Source organism: Saccostrea echinata, unplaced genomic scaffold, assembly GCF_033153115.1.
Source record: "Saccostrea echinata isolate AGI-Se365-2 ecotype Australia unplaced genomic scaffold, CSIRO_AGI_Sech_v1 ptg000023l, whole genome shotgun sequence".
Lineage (NCBI taxonomy): Eukaryota > Metazoa > Mollusca > Bivalvia > Ostreida > Ostreidae > Saccostrea > Saccostrea echinata.
In genome coordinates, this window is record NW_026889772.1 from 5,514,310 (window position 1) to 5,534,828 (window position 20,519).

At 33.3% G+C, this 20,519-nt stretch overlaps 2 protein-coding genes across 3 annotated transcripts; one reads left to right on the top strand and one right to left on the bottom strand.

The window, feature by feature from the left end:
* Positions 1-4: 4 nt before the first annotated feature.
* Positions 5-8,446, bottom strand: LOC133191103 (apoptosis regulator BAX-like). Of its 2 annotated transcripts, none has more exons than XM_061326795.1 (6): positions 8,401-8,446; positions 6,235-6,390; positions 4,144-4,228; positions 3,629-3,764; positions 1,800-1,898; positions 5-1,663 (listed from the first exon to the last, which is right to left on the bottom strand). In XM_061326795.1, the coding sequence occupies exons 1-6, from the start codon at positions 8,414-8,416 to the stop codon at positions 1,556-1,558; spliced, it is 600 nt and encodes a 199-aa protein (XP_061182779.1). In that variant the 5' UTR covers positions 8,417-8,446; the 3' UTR covers positions 5-1,555. The 2 variants fall into 2 exon arrangements, with proteins under 2 accessions (XP_061182779.1, XP_061182778.1); XM_061326794.1 differs by having other exon boundaries at positions 8,277-8,425.
* A 3,573-nt stretch (positions 8,447-12,019) lies between these two features.
* Positions 12,020-19,371, top strand: LOC133191625 (cysteine-rich venom protein DIS2-like). Its single transcript, XM_061327372.1, is given in 9 exon segments — positions 12,020-12,041; positions 12,739-12,825; positions 13,383-13,565; positions 14,308-14,456; positions 14,990-15,075; positions 15,188-15,294; positions 15,526-15,630; positions 18,235-18,351; positions 18,941-19,371. Coding segments are annotated over 9 exon segments (1,080 nt in total). The 3' UTR covers positions 19,165-19,371.
* Positions 19,372-20,519: the final 1,148 nt, after the last annotated feature.

A 20,519-nucleotide genomic window follows, 5' to 3' on the forward strand; every position in this document is an offset into this window, starting at 1 on the left:
AAAGTCTCAGTACATAAATATTTTATTACACATACATTTGTAATTTACATGTAATTAAAACATGCACACACCTCAATCATTCATAATTACATGTATATAGTTGGTACACAATAAACTAGTGCACACTTCCTTAAACAAAAATCACTGATGATATACTCTCATACAATTTCACATAAGAAGTGTTGATAGTAAGACTGTATGACTATGAAATTGTATCACATCTGACAACACAATGCCCTTGCACCCTGCATTTAATTGTTCCTGCAGCTTGACTGAGTAGACAAGTACATCTTAAAAGATAATATCTGTACTTATTTTTAATTTGAGCATTAAAGACATTACAGTCATATTTACAAAGTAATTTGTTAAAGTAATATTAATGCTACAATTCAGTGAACTACATTGCACAAATTATTCCTGCTTTTTATAGGAACATTTACATATTTGATGTTTCATATGCTTCTATGGTAACTTTTAAATTTTTAAAGCATTCACAAAAATTTTAATTTATCTTCACAAAATAAATTTCTGTAACATCATGTAATTAGCAAGGTTGTACAAAAACCCTTGATAACAAGTATACAATGGTTCTTCCTGAACATTGAAATTGCGAAAGATGATCACATTATCTCAATTCTCTCCAGAAAATTTGAAGAGAAAAAAAGTCTGAGATTTATAGAATCTAGAGAATTTTAAAAAAGCATTATTTGCATCTAATAATAAAATGTACATTCATACACCAAATCTATAAACCCAAAACTTTACAATCGACAAGAAAATGAACTGATCAATGTCCTACTTGAAACACTTGGCATAATGTCCTACATGAAACACTTGGCAGATGAAGCCATGGCATTAAAACAGTATCAAAGCACTTATAAATAAAAAAAAAAACTCACAATATTGTACTTAATATGGCAGATTAATGAGGGATTCTGCATATTTCTCTTCATGTCTTTCAGACATTTCTTAGAGTAGTCCTCAGCAGTTGGTGAAACATGATCTTAAAAGTGAAAGCCATTTAGCTAAGACACAAACAACCAAATTACTAAGTCAATTAAATTGACAATATTCACTTCCTAATATACTAAATAGAAAGTACCACATTAGTGGACCTGGCAAGCAGAAATCTCTCAGTGAGTTCTTTCGTAGCAAAGAGTTTTTGAAAAAGAACAACTCAAATATGCGTACTGTGCAATCTGTGCTACATCAAAATTTCAAATGAAAATTTTATTGTAAAAGCCTATCCTTAAGTGAACAAAATTGTACCATGTACCTTTGTAAAAAACATGAAATTTTTTTCAATGTTTTGCATGTTCTGAAGAAAATAATAAATGTTTAAACCAAGACTGATGTACAAAAATTGTAAAGGATACATGTAGTTCAATTAATTTGTGGGTCTAACTTGATTGAATTTCGTTAAAACTGATCATTTTCATGATTTTATCATTGTTTACATCCAGATTTTACAAGAAAAAAGTTACAGTTACACTGAATACATGTACATGAACAAAAAAAATTATTATAAAGTTCCACCTTCTAATGTTTTTCCTGTTTATTTAAACTGCTTCCAGAGGTACAGACCAGCACACACACCCACTCCTAGGAAAGCTATTCCATAAAACTGATTCTGAGGAGTCCCAAAGTATTCCACAATAGCATCCTATTGGAAGAAATTAAAGACAAAATACTTAATGTTGATATAACATCTTCATCGTGAAATTATACACAGTATACTTATATATTTTATATGGTATATCAAGTATATAATTATAACAAAGTATCCATTGTTTACCTACCCAGCCTCCCCTTTCTATGATCCAACCAGCCACGTAGTCTGTGATAAAATTTACCACCCAATTCACTATGGACCTGATCAGATTTATTTTGCTTAGAGCCTGAAAAAAAATTATTTATTAATTCATTTGATAGAAAAATTCTACTTGAGTCTTCATCATTTAAATGAAAGAAAACTTCTAATCGGCTTAATGTGCCAATAACATGATGCAAGGCTCTATAACAAAGATGGATATTCTCTTAAAAGGTGAAGATATGTGACAGATTCAAGGAAAAAAAATTGCTGCGAGTTAAATAGGAGACAATCAGAATTTATTTTAAATCAATGAATTAATTTGGTTCTCTACACAAGGTGCTTCTTCTCCTCTGTGTGAAATACAATCAAAGGGATAAAACTAAACAATTCTAAGCCTAAAATGTTTTGCAGTTATCTCCCTTATCATGCACAAGACACAAGTTTTCCAGATCATCTGATGGGCACTAATTGTGCTTCTTTATCAGCTGCTTTTTATATTCCTATGAGGCAGAATTTATTCAAAAACTTCTACATGAGAAGAAGACACTTGCTGTGACCTTCAAGTTGACAATCAGATGAATCGACAATGTTTTATCAATTCAAAATACAATAAATCACTTTTTATTTGCAAGAATTTTATTTTTGTGTAATTACATGAGACTCTTCTTGCAAAAATTTCATTCTTGTATTGATTTGTATTACATGTATTAAAGATTAAATACAACAATAACTGAAATTCATGAATTTTTTTCCTCCCTTATCAATACCAAATAACTATCTAAAAAATATAGTGATCCACAGTGGTTACTTCCATTCATATGTAGACTCAGTATATTCTAAATACATCCCAGTGAACTCAAAATAAAAGATCCCACAAAGACTGGCATGTCTGTTACATTTTTGGATATTTTACCAACTATAGTTGATAGGGCCAACTAACAGCTAAACTGCATGACAAACAAGCTTTTCAATTTTCCCTTGTTATCTTTCCTTATTTATGTAGTAATATTCCACACCCTCCTTTAAAATCAGCATTTTGTAATTCTATGGTCATTTTAATGACCTTGGTAGCAAATACGTCAACCTACAAATATCACTGGGTCATATTTTGACTGACATATTTCATTCCAATTGTTAGGCCTTTGTTTTAACTATGGCTATTTCTTCTACCTGATCAATACAAAGGGCTCAAGGCAGATATGACTGGTCTACAGGGGATACTTACTCCTCCTAGGCACCTGATCCCACCTCTGGAATTTCCAGAGGTCCCTGTTTTACGTCCTGTTCACAGATTTGTATTGTTTGTAGGTTTTTTGAGATCGATCACTGTTTGTTATCTTCATGCACCTATTTCATTTTCTTTGTATTCATTTAAATCATGTATTGGCAACAGATATAGATGTGGATTTCAGTTCTGGATTTTTTTTCTCTCTCAATTTTTTTCACTTTACTGGATTTGAAAAATCTTGGTTTACACCTCCATAAGAAAAAATCACTTGCAAAGTCTTTATATAGTGTAAATTTTTCAATGCATTTCAGTGAGTTAATCAAAAATCACATGGAAATTGTATGGTGTATATGATGTAAATATTTACAGTTTTCAGTGACTATACACTTGTACATGCTGTATGATATGACATAAATATTTACAGTTGTCAGTGATTGTACATGCTGTATGATATGATGTATATATATACAGTTGTCAGTGATTACACATGCTGTATGATATGATGTAAATATTTACAGTTGACAGTGATTACACATGCTGTATGATAATACGTAAATGAAGTTTTTAGTGAATACACCTGTGATTACCTTGACAGCCATTTTATAGGCAAAGTAAAACAGACATCCAACTCGACCCCAGTTGTACACACCATCCGCAAAAAAACTATTGGCCACATTTAAGAAAGTTTCATGGTTTGCACTTGGATTTACTTGGTCACACAGACTGAAAGGAACCAATTCACATGGAAATACATGTGTAACTTGACAAATCTATATCACAATAACTTTTCATTCAATAAGTAATGACAAACTATTTGCTGGATCATAAACATGTATCAAATAAAAGTATTTAGAACTTGTTGTTTCAAACTGTTTTTTTTTTATAAGAAATTGAGTTTCAGCATACATGTATTAACTTAGAAATATATGCCACGCAGTGGAAAGACAATTATACAGTTGAGCCTTAGTAATCCAGATGTCAATAGTATGGATACCTTACTTTATGGGGAACAGAATTTACATTCAAAATTGCTAATTATAAATTTACTCAAGAAAACAAGCATCTGAATTACTGAGCCTCAGCTCTATATGGATTTACATACTTCTGAATTTGTTCATTTCTGTCCAGCTCATCTCCTATACAACGTAGAGCTCGACCAATTTCTCGAACATATTCTAAGGGAGGGCCTAATAATGATAAAACAAAATCTCATAAATACATAATTGTTTAATTTTTTCATCACAATGGATTCAAACCACAGTACATCATTTAACTCATTTAAGTAAAGGTTGGTAGCATTTTTTTTTTCTTTAATCAAAACATGGTACATAAATTCTTCAATCATAGAGAGAGACATACGTACAGAACCATTGTATATAAAGGATTGGTAGAGTTATTGGCCCTTCATGTTTTTAAAAATAAGGCATATAACACCTCAAGTTATTGTAAATGCCTTCAAAACCCAACCAATTAGAAATACTTCGTAGTTTATCTCTATTTAGGCAGCAAATCTTTTATGAACATAGAATATCATATGGCAAATCTTTCCCCTGTGCAATTATAACACTGAATCAATGTAAAGCACTTGCCAGGTTACTTTTGATATCTTTATTGATATATGCACTTTAGCCATTTCATCCAAATAAAATAAACCTAAACATGTTTTAAACCATGGTAATATTGAGGCCTCAACCAAAAGTATGGAAATTCACAGAGCACTTCAACATTTTGATTCCTACACAGTTTGTACATACCAGCTCAAAAAAATAAAATGACTTTGTAACTTGGTGCCCAGAGAAGTTACAATAACCTACTCCATCATCAAGAGAGGGTGGCAGGAGATGATGGTTTTCTTAGCTGTTGGGAGGGACCCCTCTCCACATAAAAGAAGAATTAAGTACCTTTCATTTATTTGAGAGAGTTTGGAGAGCTCTGAAAATATTTTCATGGAAACTCTAAGCTTTTCAAAAGGGACTTTGTCTATCAATGTAACATTGTGTGCATGAAACAAGAGGCCTATGGGCCACATCGCTCACATGAGCACTTTGGTTACAGAAAGCAGAAATCAGTTCAAAACTGAAAAGTTTAAAAATATAAATAGCCCCACCCTACCCCCAATGGTTGATGATTGGAACAAATTTACTTCCATATTAATATGACTAATTAAAGCTTAGCTGTTCTTGAGAGGATTTTTAAAGATTTTTTCTACATATCCCCATGTAAAACTTTGACTGCATACCCGAGGGGTCATGTTTGAAGAAACTTGAGTCTACAGAACCTGACAATGCTTCTGAATAAATATGACTCATCATGGCTCTGCATTCCTTGAGAAGAAAATTTTCAAAGATATTTCCTACACCTTCCTATGTACAACTTTAATTCCCTGTTTTTGCTCCACCTTAACCCAAGGTCATAATTTGAACAAACTAGAATACACTACCTGAGGATGCTTCTGTTGCTAGTCATGAAAAGAAGATTTTTACAGAAATTTACTACATATCCCTATGTATAACTTTGTTCCCCTGTTGTGGCCCCACCCTAACCTAGGGGATCATGACTTGAACAAATTATATAATGATGCTTTCACATAACTTTCATCTTTTCTGGCCCAGTGGTTCTTGAGAAGAAGATTTTAAAAAGCTGCCATTAAATACACACCAATTCTTAATTATCTCCCCTTGAAAGAGGGTGTGATTCTTCTGTGAACAGCTTGAATCCCCTTAATCCATGGATGCTTTGTGACAAGTTTGGTTGAAATTGACCTAGTGGTTTTGGAGAGAAAGATTAAATTGTGAAAATTTTATACCAACAACAATAGACAAACATCACTCCAGTTTTTTGCTAAAAAGTACCAACAGCATGTACAATGCATTAAATGCTACCTTTTTCTGCATTTTATGGTTTAAAAACTTCTTACAGGCCTAATTTTATATAATGGATTGTAGAAATCAAGGCTACATGGGAGAATCATTAAAAACATTAACTGAATGGGTGTACCTCGGTGTTAACATTGACTGACTTATTGTTGTTATTGGGTCCTGTTGGTACAATGGGAGAATTGTGGAAATATTGACTGAACTGTTGATGTGATGGGGTCCTGAATGTATAATAAGAGAGTTATAGAAAACAATAAGAGAACCTGTTGGTATAAAGGGGACCTGTCAGTGTTATGGGATATAGAATCATGACTGACCTGTTGGTGTGCCGGGGTCCTGCAGATCCTCCATGTGTAAAACTTGCTCCTCCTCCCTCTCACTTGCCAGGCGGTCCTGTATAAACTGATTGAGAAGAACTCGTGCTTGCTGCCCCACCTCATCCTTACTAAGCTGCCGTGACACTCCTGAGGGTTCTTTACAAATAAAAACATTATTTATGCTTGTAATCATAAATTAATCATAAGTCAAAGCAGATAAAAGAGGAGCAAATCAGTTATAAAATGTCAGAAAGAATGAAAATTTCTGACACATATTATATGTTTACAAGAAATACATGTAGTAGGAAAACACACACAGTATATGTAAAAGTCTTCATTCTGCACCAAAAAAGAATACATGTAAGTTGTTGGTAATCAATACAGGATAAGATAAGGAAAATTTATTGATGTTGCTACACTGAGACAGCTTTCATATGAATTAATCCTTATTCTTTCAATCCCAATAGTAATCTGTCTGACATACTTTAGATATATCAATATAATTTTAATATTATTTGCAGCTATGGGCACAAAGTGTTGCTCTAGTAACAAACTGTGTTGGCCAACACAAAAAAGGATAAAATTTGCGATGAATGGCATACTGATCAAAACTTTTTGTTGGCAAAGTTCTGAGATTCAGATGCTGCCTCAAGTATTAGAACACTGAAAATGGCAGACAAAACACAAAAAACTTGATTCATTGCACTTCCTCCTCTTGAAGATATATCTGAGGAATAATGTCAAACAGTCAACCAAATTAATCTTAGATGATGACAATTTTTGACAACCCAATGGGATATAAATTAAGAAATGTAGAAAGGTGCTCTGGTGTGTATTAATGTTCACCTAACAGAAATACTGCTGCTACACCACCATCCAAACCCTTCCCTCCTCTGATCCACCCCATTACAAATAACAAATTAGTGATAATAAAAGATTGTTTTAAAATAAACTAGCTTAGCAAGATAAATTATGAAATGATGCTAATCTGAATGTCTCCATTTTCTTTTTTTTTTTAATAAATGGACCTTTTGAAGAATTAAAATAAAAAATCAATTGGATGCAACACCTCTTACTGACATGCCTACATTTTATTTATCCACTTGCATATAAGTTCATGAAATTGTGTTAATGAGTATTTTTCCAGTTTAGATTTTAAATTTATGCTAAGCACACTCTTTTGAATAACAACTCCTAAAATGCATCATCGTGTTCAGGGATCAAAATCAGCTTTTTTCATCACAGGATAAGTTTGGTCTGTAGATATAATCTACAGTTAACGTTAAATGAATGAATTAATGCCATTTTCTGTGCTTTATTTTGATCAATTTCTGGGCCATGTGAGAAATTTCAATTGGGCCTATCCGTTAGGACTAAAGAGAGCTCTTACAAACTGTTGTTGTCAAATAACAACATCTCTGAAATAATTTGTAATCATAATCATGTGTTACATTCAAAGCATTTATTTGATACAGATTTTTGACTGAATGTAAAAAAAAAAGGAAGAATAATTTTTTTTTTAAAAGGCTGTTGACACACAAAGCATTTGTGAGATTCTGTGTAATTTTAAAATTACAAATAACACATAACTGAGAAAAAACAGGTTATCAGAAAATCGTGGTTTACAAATCACCACTTGCTAGGATTATTGAGTGTAAAATTACTTCACTCGCATTTTTTAAAAATCACTTGTAAATGGTGAGTCAATTTTCAACCTTGCATATAAATCATACAGTGTGGGAAGCATTCTCTTGTGTCTTTAGTTTTAGTGTAAACTAAGGATGAACACTAAGAATTAAGTAACTTGCAGGTCCTTGGTACATTTTTTCCCCTTTTCTTTGCCAATGATTGGCATCAAAATAATTTAAAAAAAACATTTCTTGAATATAAAAGGATTCATACTTCAAACACTGACTATACTTCTTCACTGGAACATTGCATATATCAACTTACACAGCATCACAATTGATTTAAATAAAAATGAAACTGAAAGACGTGTACAAATACAAAACTTAACAATGAGGATACACAGAAGTACAAACTTTTTACAAAAGGTCGAAAGCTGTCAGATGAAGTCATGCTAAAATTTATTATGGTGCGAAGAAGTTAAATTAGATTAGTATAACGGGATTACTAGCTTTCTAATCTAAACCTCTTTCAATCAACCTTTCTGGATCTCCATTTCCGGTTTAGGGAAGTGAATAAGTTGTACCATGAATTCTTTCTGTACATACAATCTCGAGCCCGACCGTATAATATACCAGAGAGCCCGAGAAAGTAAGCACCGCCAATCCTAGAAATTGCTTGACATTTCGCTAGTAGTCCCTTTATATACTTTTTTTTTTACCTTGTTTGGGGTATGTAGCGGTTGTCAAATTATTTTATATCTTTCGATGCTTACAGAATACATTGATATGTAGAGCGTTATTGTATGGATCTGAAATTTTTTTTAGCTTATACAGATTTGTACACGTATACTAAACTGAGTATTCTTATCAAAAGATAAAAATTATTTTAATATGAATATATCCTTATGAAATATTTTTAAAAGTAAATAAAAATTAACAGTTATTAATTGCTAAATCATAATTATATACATACTTAACTAGATATATTATGCTTATGAGCTAGAAAGTCACAGTGTCGAATTTCATTGTAAACGCCATGTAATCATGCATCGTTATATTTCTCAATCTTTTTTAATTACTAGTTTTTCAAAATGCGCCATTAAAATACTGGCATAACTAGGTTGGTTTTGTTTGTTTGTTTATTTCTTTAAGCCAAAAAGCTCATCAGATTTTATACACAATATAGAGCATACAAAATAAAACATTTTTCCAACTGTATGATATACAAAACAATGTTGAAAATCTAATTAACATGGTGGTCGGGGCGGGGGGGGGGGGGGTGCATATAGCACCACGAAAGTTCGGTAAACCTATGGGAAGAGACAATATTAATCATAACAGTTACATGTATAAATTAAGGCCTTTTTCCTGCGTATAATATTTGGGATTAGGATCCCAAGAATAGAGTTGGAATCCTGCTTCAGTACCCAATGAACAACGTGAATAATCCAATGCTATAAAAACAGCGCCACGAGATCCCCCCTCCCCCCTAAATTTTTGTGTTCATGAATTTTATGTAGAAAAACGCAATAAATACTTTTGTTAATAACTATGTATAATTGCTCAACATTTAAAACTGAAATATATATATATGAAATGATTTTACTCACATGACATGACCAGTCCGCTGCCTGTATATATCTCATTGATAGGGACACTAGAATAACCATATCTGTTCAGTGATATTAACAAATCAACAAAACTTTGGGCTGGAACCTTATTTATTAATCTTAATTAAGAAAATTTGAGAAAAGGAAGACTTTAACGAAATTTCGAATTTCTTTTCACAATCTGATGATTGAAAAAAAGTAGACATAATGGAATACCAAGAGGAGAGAATATGCCCCCATTGCAAAGTAAAAGATGTGGAAGATGAAATACATTTTCTTTTATGTTGTTCATGATATTATCCTTTATCACCGACTCTTGCTGCCTCTTGTTGATGTGTCAGGCATATTTTATGGGTTCAGATGTATATAATAATGTACATGTTTTCACATTAAGTATTGATCAAATATGCAGATGTACCTTAAAATTAATTATAACAACATATGTCTACATATGAAATTTTAAAAATACCACCAATGTACTACTTGGAGGAATTACTCTTCGTTGTATGTTGTCTATTATCTCTTACTCTATCTGTAATTATATATTATATGTTTATAAACTGCTCATTTGGGCCCTGACTTGGTAACAAATCTTATTATTATTGTATTCTATAAAGATCAATGTATATTATTTTTATAAACATCTTCATTCTGTTTGTTGGAAGAATTTGAAGTTTTAAACATGATCATGAAATATGACAATAAATAAATTTATTGTCAATTATATAATTATAGATCTATTTTGAAAGTTACCTAACGATTACAAATTTTATCTGCCTTTATAGGTATATAAACTCTACAGGTATTTACTTGTGACCTTCCTGTTTTGTGAAGTCATACATGTACCAAAATGATGTTGATTCTTTGAAAAAATTATGTACATTTATTACAAAAATTAATAGTATGGTCTGTTCTCCCTAGCTAGCTTAATTAATCTCACCTTTTGCTTTATTCACTGTATTATGTACGACATGCTTTTATATGTTTATGTACCTCGTGTATCATTTACATGGTTTTGAGAGAATAAATTGAATTGTGTATATGTATATACTCTTTGTGTATGGGGTATGAGGGGGGATTAGTTCTCTGCACGGCCGTCATTGCCTCGGGTACCACTATCTAAAACTAAGCCCCTTCATTTACCTGAGAAAAATTTCAAAATATTGTTGACATTGTTGTATTTTAGTTTAAATAATTTGGGTGATATCTTCATTTTGCTTTGGACGGTAAGTTTCAGGGTAGATCAGATTCTATCAGAAAATACGTCAAACACCAGTCAAGTGATGGAAATCAAATCTGATTGATAGTTTGTAACAATTAAGATTTAAAAGTAAAATAATTTGCACGAACTTAATGTATCAAAATTTAATTAAGAATTTACAAAAGCTCCTTATCTTTATAATAAGAACATATATTTGTTTATTTGTTACATTGGCATTGGTATGTGTTTCTTGAGCCAAAGCAACCTTATCAAACGATAGACGCATGCGCTCCATTAATATGAATGGTATATTAATTTGATTCTCCAGATAGCATTCATTTTCACCAAAAGTTTCAGATTAAGGGATAAACCGTGCTCTTACTGGAACAAATATGAAATCTTTACTGTTTTTACTTCATATCGGAATCCACATAGGTACATGTATATTTAACTCTCTCTCTCTCTCTCTCTCTCTCTCTCTCTCTCTCTCTCTGCTTATTTCATAAGATATTTTGAAAACGTGCAGCAAAATATAAAAATTCAAAGAACTCTCTCTCTCTCTCTCGTGACAAAAGATTTACGTTTGGCTAAATTATACGAGATATTTTTAAAAACATGCGAATATATAAATATAAAATAATTCTGGAAACTTTTTGCTAGAAAAGAAATATTAAAACCCGTTTCATGAGTATTAATAAATAAGCAAAATAAAAAAATGGAACTGTTAGTTGTATCAATATTCTTATCATGTTTATGTAAAGCATAAAATCAATAATAATAACTATAACTCTTTTGTGTACGTTTTCCCACTTTTTCATGTTCCGCTCCTTTCTACCCCCCCCCCCCCCGTTTGTATCACTAATTTTTTTTTTCACATTCAGGTATTTGAAATTAATATTGGGGTGTTAGATATACGTTAGGTAGAAATCATGTTGAAATGTGATAATCTGGTTGAGTAAAAATAAATAGGCCTATGTAAATGTCTAAATTTACAGTTTTTTTAAATATAAATTTTCTTTTGTTATGATTTATTTATACAAACATCAAAAAGGAGAATAAATTCGATTACCTGATTCTTTTAAGAGCTTTAATTATTCTTTTAAAAATGCACTGGATAATGTAATTTATATATAGCAACATTTTCAAACCAATATTTATAGAAAGGGAAAAACTCAATAAATGAGAAAAATCTTCTTGGGCGTCAATTTAATTTTCACTAAGATTAAAAGTTCAATAAATCATCGAAGGCGCTCTCATTTAAGACACCTTTATTAATTCATTTAAATAGATAGGTAGACAGGGACATTGGCTAGGAGGAATTTCTATTAATATCCATTGTTAAAAGTATGACACAATTTAATCACATTGGTCAGTTAATTAAAATTTTCAGTCGTGAGAAAAAAAAAATCGAGGTTCGTGTTCTCGTGTACAAATTATTTCAAAACTTCAGTCTTCAGTTATGTTCCTTATCTTAAAATAAAAATTAAAAACATCAAAAAAGCAACTTATTCTATATTGAAAAAAGGGACAAGTATCTCTGAAATTCATATGCTATACACAGTAACAGCTAATGGCCTCAGTTTCGGCACGTTATAACGAATAAAAATTAATCAGAAGTCTAAAAAGCTGCAGTATATACATGTTTGTTTGTTTGTTTGTTTCTATGTTGTTTAACGTCCCTCTCGTATGGAGACGACAGCACTTGCCCGTGGAGAGCTGCAAATTTTGTCCTATACTCGGCACTTACGGCCATTGAGCAGTGAGGGATCTTTTTCGTGCCAGCAACTACTGCGACACGGGACCTCGGTTTATACGGTCTCATCCGAGGGACCGGTCTCCACGTCCCACAGTGGAATTCGAACCCGTGACGTAAGGATCATTTCCTTACTTCGCGACTCTAGAGCAGACGTTCTAACCACTGCGCCACGTGTATACATGTAAAGCATGGAATATATATATATATATATATATATATATATATATATATATATATATATATATATATATATATATATATATATATATATATATATATATATATATATAATTTTGTCTTAAATTTCAGAGTTCACAGAGGCGACTTGCAGTGACAAATTTAAGGTGTACCCCCATCATACTGCCTGTCTGTCTCGGTCACCGGATTCCAGTCCAGGTACACACTTTGATGTTTTCTGATTTAAATTAATCCAAGGATTTATGTCACAATAAGTACGCAACCTCGCGCCATTATCAGGATCGCCAACACTTGAGCGTAACCATCAAACACTGTTTCTAATTTTTAACAAAATCTTTGACACTTAAAGATCATTTGTGCTATAAGATAAAATAAGATTTTATGAGTTTATGCCCATTCAATGTCTTCACACGTTATTGGTCTGTTACCAGGTTGCAAAACGTTGTGATGAACACAATAAATGGTTTAACAACAGATTACCCCCCCCCCCCCATATATATATATATATATATATATATATATATATATATATATATATATATATATATATATATATATATATATATATATATATATATATATATATATATATAGTGGGAGGGGTGCATATTAGTAGAGAGGGAGAGAGCTTGAAGGGTTACATTTCGAAACATCAACGAGATGCTCATTTGTCTTCAGGGATTCTAATTATGCAATATCTCACACTCATCCACCCACTTTTCCCACTGCTTTTACTTAATTTCAATGACTATTAGGGAGTGTGACACCACTGGATGCAGTGACCGCCCACAATAAATATCGAGGAATAGCCGCCGCCAAAAACGGCGCCCTCAACATGATGAAGATGATTTGGGACCCGGAAGTGGCCATGGTAGCACAGAAATGGGCGGAAAACTGTAAAACGGAACACGATGGAAACAGAGAGCGGTTTATTCCAGGTAAGTCTTTTCCTGCAGAGCGTAATTTCAAGGCTGATTAAAATTCAGATCATATTTGATATATGTACGAGAAAGGAAAGTGATATGAATATAACAGAATTGCATTTTTTACACAAATCAGAAAACAAATTGATAAATGCGCAAGTCAGACAATAAATTGATCATGACGTATCTTTACAACATCTCTGTTACGCTTCGTCAATTGTTCTTTTATCTTTATTTTCTTGAATAAATTCTGTCCTCAGAGTTGCATGCTTTGTAGAGTAATTCCTTTAATAAATCATATTGAGGACATCAAATACATGTAAATATCAAAATGTCCACTTAAATAACGATTTTTTATCACTTGTATCAAAAGGAAGCGTTTGGCAACTAACAAATAAATGATTAAAAGATAGAAATAAATAAAAAATTATGTTGACCCTTATACATGAATTTGCGGTACTTATACACATAGCAGACACGTAGTATTGTTTTTGAAGGAGGGGGATGGGGGAGTCCAAAAAATGACAACTTATCTGAAAAATCTTTGGCAATCAAACAAAATAGGGGGAAAATTATCCAGACTCGAAAATCCTATTTCGTAAATGGGGGTTGGGTTGGTGGTGGGTTGGGTTGGGGGGCAGTGCCCCCCCCCCCCAACACTACGTGCCTGCATCGCGAGGACCAGGTAGTTTAAATGTTATAATGGTAACGGAATATGGCTGAAATGTACTGAAAACATCGTAAAACCATTGTATAGGTCGCTTTACGTTGGGACAGAATCTTGCATACAACCATTTTGGCACCATGACGTGGGACGATGTGGTTAAGTTGTGGTACGATGAGGAACCAGATTTTTCGTATGGGGGAAACAATAACGATTACATGAAGATCGGGCATTATACACAGGTAAGTATATATGTAGGTATTTGGACATTATACACAGGTAAGTATAGATGTAGGTATTTGGACATTATACTCAGGTAAGTATAGATGTAGGTATTTGGACATTATACTCAGATATGTATCTATAAAATTATGTGGATATTTGGACATTATACACAGATAAGTATACATGTATATCATTGAGAAATGAATGGCTGATAAAGTACGATTAAAAAAAAACCAAAAAAAAAAAACCCTTGAACTTTATTGTACATACGATTCCTATTTATGGAAGTTATGTAGACCAGGATTCGTTGTTAAGGAAGTAATAAAAAGTGCATGAAATGACATAAGCAGGATTTGATAGTTGAATGAACTAATTACGTAAAACGTATTCTCGTCTTCCTTTGTTTTGCGGAAGCATTATTGCCATTGTCCAAGTTCCTTATTCTATTGGTAAAACCGTTCTCTGTTAAATGACTTACTTTTAATAAATTTGATGACGAGTATTATAGTTATATGTTTTGTGTAATCTTTTATCTGTGTCCCTCTTCCAGTTGGTCTGGGCCGAGTCCTACATTCTCGGTTGTGGCTACAGTAACTGTAGTGGAACTCACTTCTACGTCTGTAACTATGGTCCAGCGTAAGTATCAAAACGTCAGTAACATAGTGTGTCGTCAGTAGATACATGTACATTTACATGTAGGCGCTAAAAGTAATTAAATTGGTGACCTTTTTGTTATATCTTTAATCAGAGGAAATAGTCCATCAGCTAGACTAGGAACACCGTACGAGAAACATGGAGCACCTTGCAAAAGCAGCGATAGTACAGGATTGTGTGGTAATAAATCATAATTCAGTTGTACAGCATGTGTATAAAAATTCTGCATCACTGTAATAAAATAAATTTAAGCGTTGGAAATATATAAACTTAAGCGTTGGACATCTTTTTACTGTGTTAGAATTTACATATGCATGCATATTGTGATAATAAATTCTGGTTCTTGATATGGTCACAATGGCGTGTTTAAATTATCATAAACATGTAATCCTTGTAACATTTTAACAATATATTATTGACAATTTTCTCTAGTTTGTCCTGGGACAACTGCATGCGAGGGAAATGCCAAGAAGAACCATACCACCTGCGCATGCTCCTGTCCTAACACAAATGTTTTTTCAGGGAATAAATGCGAACGTAAGTGTTTAAACCAGAAAATACTAGCAAATCAACAAAGATTATTTATTCATTTATATGGTATAAAATTAATCATCCAGGTGAGGGGCGGATCTATGAATAGGTGGGGGGGGGGGGCTTAGTCTCCAGGAGTCTAGAGATTTTGTAGGGTTCTAAGTACTAGACGTTTTTACCATTTCTTTTCGTCTTAATTAAGATGAGAAATGATGAAATCAGGAGTATTTTAAGGTCGTTGTAGAATAAAAGGCTAGAAGTCAAGCCTTAAGAGGCTCCTGCCTTGCAAAAATTTAAGAAACAAAGTCTTTTATTTACATCCTTATATTTGATGAAGTAATAAATTCTTTTAAAATTTACTCTTTTTATTAATCCTTTTTATCAATTTTAAATGTTTTAAAAAAAAGATAGAATGTTCAAGTTCTGGTTTTGAAAATTGATCAGTAGTTTACATGTCATAATTGAAACATGGGCCAAAGTTCAAGGAAGCTAACAAAAGGTATTTTCAGGAAGAGGTAGAAAAGGCTCCGAAATACGTTTTTAGACTATGTCTCAATTTGCCGAAAGTGACAAATCCAACAAATTAGACTCTACAATTCACTGGTATCTGTTGACTTAGTCCGAAATATCTGACATTTTCCCGGCTTTTATCAAGATTTTGATATTTTGCGTGCCAGGAAAACAACGTTTTCCTGGCACTCAAAATATCAAAATGGTGAAAAAAGCCTGGAAAACGTCAGATATTTCGGACTACTGTTGACTTAGATGTTAAAATACAGGTACGAAGAGGCAAGATACCGAGACAATACTAGTTTATCAATAAAACTGGAAAAAAATTACAATAAAACAAAAATAAAACTTGAGGTACCTTGAGCATTGAGTTCACAAAATGACTTCCCCACTCTCGTATGAATATAATAGCTAAATACATTTCTTGGCAGTATGTAAATGAGATTCTGTAAAAAGTCTATTGAATTTCATTCAAGGGTTTACGAGGAGCTGTGTTAACAACATGGGTAACCCTTTATTGAGTATAATGGAAAAGTCCATGTTTTGCCATGGGAAACCCCAAAAATAGATCTATCTCTCCGATCAAAACGTATAAATTAGGAGATGCTCGATGACATTATGTAATAAAGATTCTGTAAAAGTCTCATTAAATTTTATTCAGTGGTATACATGTAGGAGGAGTTGCGGATAAGAAATGGGTACCCAATTGTTAAAAAAAGATTAAAGCAAAGTTCATGTTTTGCTATGGAAAACCCTAAGTATTTTTTCCGATCGAAACGTAAAATAGGAAGTGAAAATGGCACTATGTAATAAAGATTCTGTGAAAATGTCATTAAATTGCATTCTATGTTGAAAGAGGAGTTGCGGATATAAGTGATGGATACCCCAAGAGTAACAGACGGACGGACACCCCCATCACTATATACCTCCACTTTTCAAGTGGGAGGAGGGTATAAAAAGATGCATGAGTCTCGAAATGTCGATTTTGCAAGTATGTATCATTTTATTACACCATTGGCTTATTAAATATCCATAAACAGATAAACATTTTTAGGTAACGAATCATTAGCTTAAATTAACCATTGTCCAATATCATACATGTAACTTATTTTTTATGCCCCCGCGTGAGAAGTGGGGGGTATATATAATGATGGGGAGTCCATCTGCCCGTCCTTCCTTCCGTTACACGTGGGGGTACCCATCTCTTATCCGCAACTCCTCCTTTACCACTGAAGAAAATTTAACTTTCTCAGAATTTTCATCAGATAGTGCCATTGTGCACCTCCAATTTTACGTTTTGATCAGAACATATTTGGGGTTTTCCCATAGCAATACATGGACACTGCCATTCTTTCTAAGCTATTGGGGATACCCATCTCTTATCCGCTTCTCCGCCTATATTATTAAGTAAAGTTTATTGAGGCTGTCACAGAATCCTCATTACATAGTGCATTGTGCACTTTTTACTACTTTTGAACAGACACATAATGGGGGGGGGGGATCCATAGCAAAACATGGACACTCATTCTTCTATTATATTGGGGTACCCATCTCTTATCCGCTACTTCTCCTATTTCACTGATTAATGAGACTTTACCAGGATTTTCATTCAGTAGTGCCATTATTGTGTTCCTCCTACTTTATGTTTTGATCAGAGAAATTTGGGCTTGCCCATAATAGCAAAACACGGACTTTCCCATTACACTCATATGGGAGCAGGGGGTATCATTTTGTGAGCTCTGTGCTCACATGCAGTCTAGTTTCATTTCACTGTAAGTTTCAACAAAATGCATAAATTTGACAAACTTTTATGCAACATAAGGTAGTTTCATTCATATTAAATTATGGTTAAAAACTTTCCTTTTCCTGCTATATCGTCCTGTGATTATGTTTTGAAAAAAGAATCTTCTGTTCTCCTCTTTTCATGATCGGAAATGGGAAGAGTATTTCGATGTAACTGACAAAAAGTTTCATTACACTCCAGAATCGATCCCAGTGGGGAAAGTTTCGTTACACTGCAGAATCGCTCCCAGTGGGGGAGGGGGGACCGGGTGCGCCCCTTGAAATTCGATCCGCCACTGCAGATTTTAATTTTTTCAGTGACCTGTAGCGGACAACAGGACCCTTCATACTGTCCTTTATCTTATAAGAAGGATCAGTGCATAAGACTGAGTAACGTGGCGTTCGATTGTCCATTCCTGTGTAACGTCTGTCCATGTGAGTATTGGTACAAGGTTCTCATGCTTGTGTTACATTAAAAGTTTAAATCTTAATTTAAACCTAACTGTAACACATGGTTTTTACAGATATATTTCATTCATAATAAAGAAAGTGACCTACCTGCCTAGTTCTCTGATGTGGGTAAAAATTGAACACTTTATATTCCACATGGTATTGACGAAAAGCAACACGCTGAAGTTGTATTTTAAATAATATATATCGGTTAACTTTCTACTAAAAAAAAATTATTTGATTTTCTACTAAAATATGAAGCTTGGAAAACAACAGAGTTTCAGATATCTAGTTGCACCTATGTTACAGAAAATCCATAATAATATTTTAGATGATTGCCAAAAAGATTAAATTTATCAGTAATGATTTTAAATGGCCATATAGGCATCTTATATGAATGTGCAATTACGTGTATGCTGGTATCTAAAATTTAAAGAAGGCTTTTGGCCAATAATATATGTAATACTAGACTATCTCCACTATATTAATCAATTTAAATGATTCTAAATGTCTAAAGTGTACTAGTAATTAAAAAAAATAATAAATAGCACCAAATTCTTTTACTTTTTCCAAGATGCCGAAAAAACTTACATTGAAGGCAGCACAGCACTACAGTGTGTAAAAACTGGAGGCTGTACAAGTACGGTTGGCGGATCTAACAGTGACGGCACAAGGAACAACGGAAGTGGAATAAAGGGGAAAGGTTCAAAAGGAAATAGTGGGACACAAAGTGAAGCACTCTGTTCATTTGTACTGTTGGCTGCAGTATTTTCATATATGAAATCTTTTGTAGTTTAGGGACTAAATTGTAATGTCATATATGGCTTCCTGGTGTAAGGGAGATAATTCAAATTACTCATCACCTCTGTTTTGCTTAGACTCAACATCTAGTATTTTTATGTTCTGTATTGCTGTTATTTCATGTATTTTCTTGTCCTCTTGAGTGTTACAAATTATGCTTGTATCTATGTTATGCCCCCAGTGTGACCATGATTGGCAAATAAATTCTATTCTATTCTGTTCTATTCTATGTGTTCAGATGAATTGATTTGTTTTGTTAAGAAAGAAAGAGATTCATGATTAAATTATTTATAGGTTCATGTATATATATATATATATTTCTTTAACTGTGAAAAACATGGAGCTACTTAAGCCTATTTATTTCAAAGACAAGGAACTCCAAGTGAACGTAACGAAAGGTGTTGACCTAATATCAGATTATGATTATCTGTTGAAGCTAGCAAAATTGTATCAGATATTCTGTGTGTTCAAAAAGACAGGGATCTTTGGCGGGTTTATGTCAAATCCTTAGAGAGCAGATCAAAACTTCTTCAAGAAGGTCTTGATGTAAGAAACAAACACATTAATGTTTATGACAACAACCCTTTCTCCGCAGGAATCAAAGATCCATCTGAACAGGTATTAAAGATAACTGTCAAAGGTGTCCCGCTGTCAGTAGATGATGATGAAATTATGAAAATGTTAAACCAATTTGATCTTAATTTCACAAGTGACTTGAAGTTTGAAAAAATAAGACATCCTGAAACAAGAAAACAAGGAAAATGACCGAGATCTTGAATGGAAATCGCTTTATATATGTTAGAGCGCTCCCTGAAGGCAAATTTCTACCCCGAACATGTAGATGTGCTGGCTTGCAGTGTTCCATCTACCACTACGGACAGCCTTCTAATAAGCGTACTCCACAATGTACAAATTGCTGGGAAGTATCCCACTATAAGCGAGACTGTCCTAATCAACCTAGATGTAAAGCCTGCAAGAAGGAAGGACATTCCCCGGGAGATGAGATATGTGACCAGTACACAGAGCCTTTGCCCAAAGTTGTCTTGTTTGCAGGAACTTCTGTCGAACTTCTATCCTTGCGAACTACTGTCGAACTTCTATCCTTGCGAAATTAAGGCTTTCGGTGTTCAACACAAATCATCTGAACACGCTTTTCAATATGTGAAGGCTATAAGAACCGGAGATATACCCAGGGCCAACGCTATCCAGTCTGCGTCTTCTGCTCTTGATGCAAAACGGATTGGTAAGATGATTTCGCCCTCTGACAGCTTCGAATCTAACAAAGTTGCTCTGATGACCGAAATAATGGAGGCTAAATTTGATCAAGTGTCAGATTTTCGCGAGGCTCTTCG

Excerpts from the sequence above, each read along its gene's own strand:
- LOC133191103 (XM_061326794.1), bottom strand. The coding sequence starts at position 8,313 with ATGACTTCATCTGACAGCTTTCGACCTTTTGTAAAAA. Across the intron at positions 4,229-6,234 it reads GGACCCCGGCACACCAACAG|GCCCTCCCTTAGAATATGTT; the intron begins GTCAGTCATGAT and ends TATCATTATTAG. Across the intron at positions 1,899-3,628 it reads CCTATAAAATGGCTGTCAAG|GCTCTAAGCAAAATAAATCT; the intron begins GTAATCACAGGT and ends ATTTTTTTTCAG.